At 38.0% G+C, this 9,101-nt stretch overlaps 1 protein-coding gene across 1 annotated transcript; it reads right to left on the bottom strand.

Moving 5' to 3' along the window:
- Window positions 1–1,338: 1,338 nt before the first annotated feature.
- Window positions 1,339–4,431, bottom strand: LOC116267457 (probable WRKY transcription factor 14). Its single transcript, XM_031649189.2, has 3 exons — window positions 3,659–4,431; window positions 3,018–3,158; window positions 1,339–2,108 (listed from the first exon to the last, which is right to left on the bottom strand). The coding sequence occupies exons 1-3, from the start codon at window positions 4,279–4,281 to the stop codon at window positions 1,535–1,537; spliced, it is 1,338 nt and encodes a 445-aa protein (XP_031505049.1). The 5' UTR covers window positions 4,282–4,431; the 3' UTR covers window positions 1,339–1,534.
- Between the last annotated feature and the right edge of the window lie 4,670 nt (window positions 4,432–9,101).

Raw genomic sequence — 9,101 nt, 5'->3', positions numbered from 1 at the left:
GGTACTCAGTGACACCTTTACCGTGAGCCCCACCGGTGCACCTCTTTTAAAGTTTCCGACAGCACACCCTTGAAAAGGAGAAAAGAAGAAGGTTACGATTATAAGCTACATATATATGGGGTGCAATCTATTAGCAGATTGAGTTGGGTGCATACTTCTATGCCGCCGGTCAAGAAGACCAAAGGGGTAAGGGTATTTTTGAAAATTTTTATAAAGTAATAAACATTTTAGAATTTTTCATAATCCTTTTTTACCTTTTCAAAAAGTTTTTTTTTTTTTATTTTAATAGAAATATTTTGGTCATTGCACACCATTGTTTACTAATTTTGGTGCCCAATAGTGTGCACATAACCAGCTTCAGCGGATCCCCAGCCAGTGGCGGGGATGGACTAATCAGAGGATCAGATATTCTATATATGGACCAATCACTTAGCTTCTACAGCAAATATTATATATACTGTCTACGCAACTGTAACTATTACTCTCAACCAGAAATCAATTTTGTACTTTCAACATATTTACATGAAATTGTTGTGTCTACAGGTGGATTAACCCCATTAATTTCTGCATCCATGCATGATGTTCAATCTATATCTCCTCCACCCCACCAGGAAGGATTTCATTTATTTAATTTTAGCAGTGTAAAAAGTCGTTTGGCTAATGAAATAGTTATATACCATTCTATGATAATTACGGCTTGGACTACTATTTCATGAGTCTGCTTCAATTCTAAAACATATTTACAAAATTGTATAAAATCATTCCATTAGCCAAAAAGACTCTTAAGAGTGGTCTCGGCGCCTAGGGTTGCGCAGGGGCTGCACCCCGAAATTGTTGTCTACATATCATAAACACAAAGGATAGAGACCCCTAACCTTACATCATGTCAACACCAACAAGAAGGGGAGAATTTTTTACTGTCCTACCAGTAAAATAAAACAGTACTTGTGACAAAGTTTTCAATGGCATGGTTAATTTAATGTGTTGAAGGGCAACAACTCGCCAGTTGTGAGCAGAGCTGGAACATATAATATATAGCTCGACATGCCAACTTTGAAGACTACTCCACATCATGTGTCTGTGGATCTTTTATGGGGAACGGAATATTGGTAGGAAAAATGAACCAACTTTTTCCTATTCATTAATTTTTCAATTATAATGGCTTATTTGTTTCTTTCAAAACCCAACTGCCACATTTGAAACCCTCCCTAGTAAAAGACTGAGCACAATTATTTCCTCGCTGTAGACAATAAGTCTTGACCTCAACAAGTACTTAAGCAACTGTTCTTCATCTTTACGTCCATTCTCCCACTATATCCCAATAACATGGGCATGATATCAACCAATCCCATAACTCCCTTTTCTTTTCCTGTTCTTTCCTTTTTACTTGAAATTGTAAATGTAAATGAAAACATGAAAAGGATAGAAAAAAAAAAACCCAACTTCGAATAATTAAAGGGAGGGTTTGTCGCCAGACCTTCATGTTTGCACCATAAAACTCTTTAAAAATGTGACGATGGTGAATAAGGTCTTCCTATAAACCCCTCCTGGCTCCTGAAAATGAACTCTCAGACCATTCGAACAGGCTGAAGGGATCTAAATCTTTGTCTTCAGAGTCTTCATGATTTGGTTTCTGGTCGCCGAGGCCATGAGGAAAGATGAGGCTCAAAGGGTCAGGCTCCAACTCTCCCAGCTCAGAGAAGAAATCATCAGACTGACTTAAATCCGGTGGAGTTGGCCTGTAGCTCTCATGGAAGTCCTGACTCAGCTCCCCATCGTCTATCTCCATGGACTTGTCAACATCACCCATCTCATCTTTCACACAGCCTTCATTTTCTGTATCGTTAACGTTATCTCGGATCGACTCCTCCTTCACTGCGTCTTCTGCGTTTGGGGTGCGTGATGGAGGAGGCGTGAAGGCCTTTGATGCTGAGGCTGCCTTCATTGTCTGTGATCGTGTTGAACCAGCAAGGGCATTTCTCTGAGTAGGCCATGGATGGTTGTGCTCCGAGGTGTAGGTGATGACTAACATGTTGGGATCATTCCTGCTCCTCTCCACCTGCTTTCTTGCTGAGCAACCCTTGGAGCTACTGCATCTATAATACCCTCTGTGATTCAAAAAACCAGTGTTACAATCGGAGCCGTTTGTTTGTCACTATAGTTCTTTTGGTGAATCAGCTTCTGTAGTTCTTTAAAAGTCACCCATTGTATTGTACAGTTTTGCCAGTTCTCATGACCATCTAACCAAAATTGAATGATAAACATGTAAAACAAACAGAACAGACAAAAATTGTCTCCTAAAAGCGCATTGAACAAAAAATTAAGCTTCTATTCACCAGGCTTGGAATGTTGTGTCAACGAATTCAAGTTTAAGGACTTGTTTTTGGAGTTCCTAATTCCATCACATATTCGTAATAAATTTTAATTTTTTTTTTTTTAACTATCATTTTCCTACGATAACCAGCAATTACCAACTTCCGTCATACATATATATATGTGCAGGCTTCAATATTCACCATGGCTTTCACAGATAAGCCTGACTCCTTGGTCTCTACCATGAGGATTGTCTTCTCTTACTTTTCTGCTTTTCCTTGGGAAGCAACTGTGAGGGAACAGAAACCGAAAATTGAGATGGAGATAATGCCCGGCTGCTGTCGAAGAGGGCCAATACTTTTGTGGTTGCACTTCTTTGTTTCCTTTCTTTCTTTCTTGATGTGCAACTTAAACCACCGAATATTTTGAACATGATATCACATTTCATCGGCCACAGTGATCAAAAGAGAAAATCTGCTCAAGATTTTTCTTTTCTCCTATCCAGCTTCTTGCTTGGAAAATTATGACTAATTTCAGCGGTTAAAAGGCAAAAAGGAAAGAAAAGAACTAGTGAAGATCAAACAATCACCATGAATACTGTTTCCTTGTTCTGGCAATTTTCTCTTCATTTTTTCTACTTTCTACATTTCCGATTATTGCGCCTGCTCTTTAGTTTGAAAGTTGCAGTTGAAAACGATATATACCTCGGATATGGAGATCCTTTGATGGGTTTCTGTCCATATTTTCTCCATGCCCATAGATCTGAAGGGACAACTTCTCCACTTGGTCTGTTGCTGGCTGCTGCAGGTGCCGGTATGCATACCACCTTTTTCATCTGACTCTTTCTGAACACCCAAAAGAACAGAAACGTACAGATCTTTGTCAGAACCCATAAAAGAGACGCCAATCTATTCAGCTGTAGCAGATCCGTTAAACGAAACAAACTCGACATATGGAACGAATCAAGTAGCCGGAAAAGAAGAGCAAAACATCCAAGCCTCTTCAAATAACAAATTAAATTTGTGGACAAATAAGGCGAGGCAATTCTTGTTGGAGAGCCGAACTCAGAAATCAGAACCCCTTTGTATCCTTTTTCTTTTACTGCCTGTTGTATAATTTATGATCACATTAAAAGCTGTTACTGTGTTTAGTTATGACCATAAAATCGATTAATTTTAAGTAATTGATCATGAACTGTTGAAGACTTATAAAAGCTTGAACGCTCAATCGCTTTCCTTCCAGTTTAATGCAAAATTTCTCTGCAATTTTATCTATTTTCGCGTCAAACAGGTAGCAGTAAAAAGTAGGGGGGAGAGAAAGAAAGAGGGAGGCAGAGAGAGCATACCTTCTCTTAATACCAGGATTTCGTGGGGAATTCATATGCAGTGAAGCATTTTCAGTAGACCCTCCTATTGAATTCACCTTCAGAGCCTCACTCAGAGGCTTGCTGCCTGGAGAAGAAAGAGAAGAAGGTGCGGAAGCGTTGTGGGCAGGAGCCGGAATTTTAGGCCTTGGACCAATTTGAATCATCCTTGTTAGCAGCTGGCAAGGCTTCATCTCCTGACCCATCAAGCTATCACCAAAAGGATTATCAGAGTAACTGTCATTATCCTTCCGAACCAGCAGAGGGTTATCACCGGAATAAAACATCGAATTCATCATTTCCGACTCCTGCAACAATTGACCATGAGCAGCGCCACAGCCGACACTGCTAAAATCATCGATCTGATCGCCGGGTCTCGTTGGAAAATTCACAGCGGGGTCGGTCGGAAAAGTCCAGCCATAACCTGATGTAGTTGGGGTATTGATACCGCCAGTACCAAGAAGGCCACCACCAACGCCGCCGTCACCACCGCCTCCGCCGCCGCTCCGAGCGCCACCGCCACCGCCACCACCACCACTGTTAGCTCTTAGTATATCGGAGAGGTCGCCTTGATCATTCTCCATCTGCCAAAACAAGCTACACATCTTTTGATATAAAAGACGGAGGAAGAAGAAGAAAAAAGATAAGACCTGGGTTTCTTATTTTATAGTCTTGGGATGCAGAATTGCACCAGAGGAGACTGAAAACCAAGCAATTTAATATGAGGAACTGAGGTGTGGTTGCTTTGTTAATGGGAGGAATGACGTGGTGGTGGAATGGGTTTTTTTCTAATGCGGGGAGTTGTGGGGAATAGCAACTGTGTGCATAAAAGGTACAAAATGAAGATGATGGTGGTGGTGATGAATTTGATAGCGACAGGAGAGAGAAGGAGCAAGAGAGAGATTTAATTCCTCTTTTTTTTTTTCTTTTTTTTTTCTTAATTATAAATGCAAATGCACTTTTAAAAAAAAAATTATAGATATAAATTTCCCCTAAAAAATATGTACAGTATCAAGGATGTATTGAGAAAGAAGGCTGACCTCCATTTTCTTTTTATTATTCTTGTAAGGGAGGAAGGGGGAGAAGGAATTAGAAGGAAATCCAATAGCGTGTCTCCACGCGCAACAAGAATATTGTTGTTAGTCGTGGGTGGATGATGCATTCCATCTTCACCCAAGGTCAACACTTAGCGCAGAGAGAGAGAGAGAAAGAAGAGAGAGAGAGAGAGAGAGAGAGACCCTCAAACTTTCTCTTTATTTATGGATACCACCGAGTCATTACGTTTAGCGGCTGTTTGTTTTCATGAATCTGAATAATAAATTGGCAAATTCACTGTCTTTGTTATAGCCACTTTTTCATTTTTGTGGTAATTTTGCCAGTTTAGCTGTGATTATTTTTATTTTATATTTGAAAATAATTGAATGCTTCGAGATTATTTATGTCTTTTTTCACTAAAAAGACATTTTTTTGTTATCAATGACAAGTAGTCTTATGCCCGCCATCAAGATCAAGGGAAAGTTTTGTACATGATGCGACCATGTGGGGGTGGGATGGACTCATCTCCTTGCTGCTGAATAAGGTAAAAAGATTAATATCGGAGAAAGAATTTTCACTTCGCTTACATCTTTAATTATGTCTAAAAGGTCAGTTAATGATTGACTAAACCGCGAGACAAGAGTCTGGACGTTTTCCCCAAATATTTTTTCCTTTTCTTTAATTTTAAACAAATGAACAAAGGAGATTCGGTAACTGACTCTTATTATGAATTACCATTGCCTTCGTAGGAGTTGGTGGAATGAAACGGCCATTCGATTTTTTTTTTTTCCCAGCGTTATTGTTGTTGTTGTTCACGCTAGTAGCTATGTGATGTGCCGGGAATCAAAGCTATGAAAGTTCCTCCCAGGGCAAAGAAAAATAAAGAAATTGTCCATGTTCTATCGGCAATATATATAACTAGATCAGATGAGAGTAGTAAAACTTATCGATCTAAGTTTCATTTGCGGACAAACACGGTTTTAAATTGTGTCACAAAAAACACGTTTTTTTAGTGAAAAAAAATAATAAATTAAATTACCATTTAAAACTTTAAAAATGTGTGTTTTTTTTTTAAAAAAATGTTTATGACGAAAAAACACATTTTTAACAATTTTTTCACTTTCTTCATTTTTTTATTTTTTAAATGTCAAACAGTTTTTTTTATTTTTTATTTGTTGCAAATTTGCTTATCTTTTGATGTCACTTATTTTATTTAGTTTTTATTTTTTTTAAATTTATCATATTTTTTCTATTTTCTTTTCTTTAAGCTCCCCGTATTATACTTAAGAAAACCTCACCGTTTATAATTCTAAAACTTTATTTGTGACTACAGACTTTTGAATCACGGATAAATACACACAGAACTATATGCCATTGGATAAAAGGTAATTGAGGGAACCGTTAGGAAGGGAAGGGGGCGGGCGTACAGGAAAGCTGGGTGATATTCTTTAATTTCTCCCGTGGGGCCCACGGCCATCTGATCAGATCATTCAAGCCACACACTTATGAATTAGGGCCGCTGGATCGGATCCCCCCTCACCGTTCGTCCCCACGTACGTGCTGGTGGGCTTGCACAGTCCCACCATCCCTATTAGGACGCAAAGCATCACCTATTTCTTTCTGATTATCTATCTCATTTGCCAAATCGAAAAATGTGGATTTGGATGATATTTCTTAAGCGGTTTCGTAGATAAATTAATTGGACTCCGAGTCAAATATTTTGTCCATGATCTTAAAAGAAACATTTACTAAATTAGTCATTTTTACTTTAATAATATTTTTTGATAATAAAAAAATGAATGGTTCTTATGACATCAAAATTATGATAATAGAAAGATCATTTCTTTAATAAAAATAACTTGAACCAAAACAAGATTTAGATTCAATTAGTGTTTCTAAATGTATTAACCTAAGTAGTCTGGTGTGTGTGTGTATATATATACATATTGAATAGTGACTTTGGATAACAAGAGTTACCCAACTCACTCATCAAAACATCTGATTTATGATGATGGATGGTTAAGAAAAAAACAACGAGAATGATTAAATCAGGTTTTTCTTCTTCTTTTTCTCACAACATACATCTATCATCAGACGGCTCCTGATGTCCATGAATTTTAGAGTCACCGTTCAGTGAACCTATATATATATATATTTTAGATCTTATGCTATTGGGTCCAGAATCAATTTCACAAAGTGGGCTTGCTTTGAAATTCGGTTACGTAGATAGCCTTCAAACGGAGAGGTGGCAGCTGTTTGAGGAGGCCTCATAAATTTAAATGAACCGACACGCATACTGCACTCGAACCTTCGAATTAAAGAGCGAGCGAGCTTCCAAATCCTCTCAAGTTGGACATTATTTTATTCTCCTAATTATCCAACACTTGGCTCTGCGAGTAGAGCGAATCTGGACTTCATTTTCGTGTCGGGATCAGCTAGCCAGCTTTCAGTACTCAACTTCCAACAAACCCCGCCCGCAGGTGATCTAGGTTTAACTGAGCCCAAGCTTGGGTCCAGCTCCACATAGAGCGTGATCTGGTCGGGACTGAAATTGTTTTGAAGTCGAACATGATTCCACAAAGTGTAGAAGCCACGGTCACCAAAAACACTTTTTTCAATGCCAAACTGTTTTTTATTTTTTATTTATTGTAAATCTACTAATGTTTTAATATTAGTTTTTCACTTGTTTTATTTTTATCTTACTTTTATTTTTTAATTTTTTAAAAAATTACCATATTTTTTTTTAGTTTTCTTTTTCTTTCAAACTCACCATGATACCCGAAAAAAACCTTAGCGAAAAAATTGTTTGTGGCTATTGTTGAAACACATGGGCGGACTCCTCCATTTTAAACCTTTCTCATATATATAAAATGGTTTGGGTTTTGATTAATTCTTTTGAAACAAACAATTGCCCGTACCGTATTTGCAAGGAAGGAAAACAAACGTCAATGACTATCAATACGTAAAAATGTGGATTGGACCTAGGTGATGCCTACATCCGTCAATATCTGGAAATAAAGATGCCCACCTTTTCAGAGTTACAAGAAAAATTAAGGCATCGTTAATTGTGATAAATGAAAAGGCTATTTACAAAAACCTTTTCACGAAGTCTTCTTATATACCACTCAGTAAAAATGGTCTCCCGTATGTTTTAATATTTTATTTTATGTACGGTTGTCTATTCCTTATTTTTGCGTGCGAGTTTGCCACGAAAATCCATTCAGAATAACCCTTTCAAAATGCCAGGTCGGGACTAAAGAAATAAGAAAGGTTTGGGGTCTGACAAAGAATATTAGGCAAAATAAGGGTCCAAGAAAATTAGCCTGAAATAGTCGAGGGAATTGGGGATGTTACGGCATGCATCCCTTATTCCACGGCATGCCCAAACAGTTTCTTGTTCGAAGGGCAAGACCCCTGCAGCTTTTTTTTCTAATTATTTTCCCAGAACGTTCTCATAGGGTGATTATGTCATTGGCGCTCGACTTTTATTTTGGTTTCTTTCGGAAAATTCATTTCATCACCTTCCTTTATTAGACAGTTGAGACTTAGTCACCTTCATTTCCAAGAAATCAAGGGCATATATATAGCTGGCCCTCGTGGGAGAGTGACTTCTCCTGCAACCTTTGTACAACTAGGCGACTATACATATCGAATGTTACACAACCCACTGCATATTATAGACGTTCCCACGCGTGTGGGCATCCCTCATGTGTGTGCGCGTTTACACATGCATGTGTATGTGTGTGCGTGTGTGATTAAGTATCTTTATTTGACATTAGTTGCTAGGGGTCCCCACCACCTTTGTTTTTTTCAAAAATATATAAAATTTTACCATTGGACTTTTCAAAAAAATTAAGTTTTGCCTTTGTAAAAAAATATTTGAAAATTACATACTGTCCTCCCAGCCGCCTTTGGTAGTTGCAATACTTGTCGCCTCAAACCCTCCGTTGAGTCGCCTACTTAGAAAAGTTTTCAAATTGAATAAGAGTTGTCTAATAAGGTATCTATTTTCCCGCGGTAACCGTGACCAATTATAGTTAATCGAAGCAGTTGGTAGTTACTTTTTTGGCTAAAGAAGTGGCAGATACTTTCAAATTAGATATTTCGAATTAATTAAGCTTTTAAGGGTTTTTCTTTTTGTTTCCATCTAACATATAAAATATTTCACTTTCCACCGAGAAGCAGTCACATAGTCCTAAAAAATTAAAGTCGGTACTTTGCATTGTGCCTTCTGATTGTCGAATATAGCAAAAGTTAGAGAGAGAGAGAGAGAGACTTTGCCTTTTGGAAGTTGCTAAGAAATAATAATAAGTATAACGGCTGCCGAGTGATCATTGGCGCCACTGGAAAATTATCCGGTGACTGGTATCGGTTTGAGGATAATTCAAGA

Source organism: Nymphaea colorata, chromosome 14, assembly GCF_008831285.2.
Source record: "Nymphaea colorata isolate Beijing-Zhang1983 chromosome 14, ASM883128v2, whole genome shotgun sequence".
NCBI lineage: Eukaryota > Viridiplantae > Streptophyta > Magnoliopsida > Nymphaeales > Nymphaeaceae > Nymphaea > Nymphaea colorata.
The sequence above is the reverse complement of the archived record's forward strand: the minus strand, read 5'-3'. Positions and strand labels throughout refer to the sequence as shown.

What these genes read in the sequence shown, in the direction of transcription:
- LOC116267457 (XM_031649189.2), bottom strand. Translation starts at nt 4,281, where the DNA reads ATGTGTAGCTTGTTTTGGCAGATGGAGAATGATCAAGGCGACCTCTCC. An exon ending in AATCCTGGTATTAAGAGAAG is followed by an intron (nt 3,159 to 3,658) that starts GTATGCTCTCTC and finishes TTGGGTGTTCAG; the next exon opens with AAAGAGTCAGATGAAAAAGG. An exon ending in AAAGGATCTCCATATCCGAG is followed by an intron (nt 2,109 to 3,017) that starts GTATATATCGTT and finishes TTTGAATCACAG; the next exon opens with AGGGTATTATAGATGCAGTA.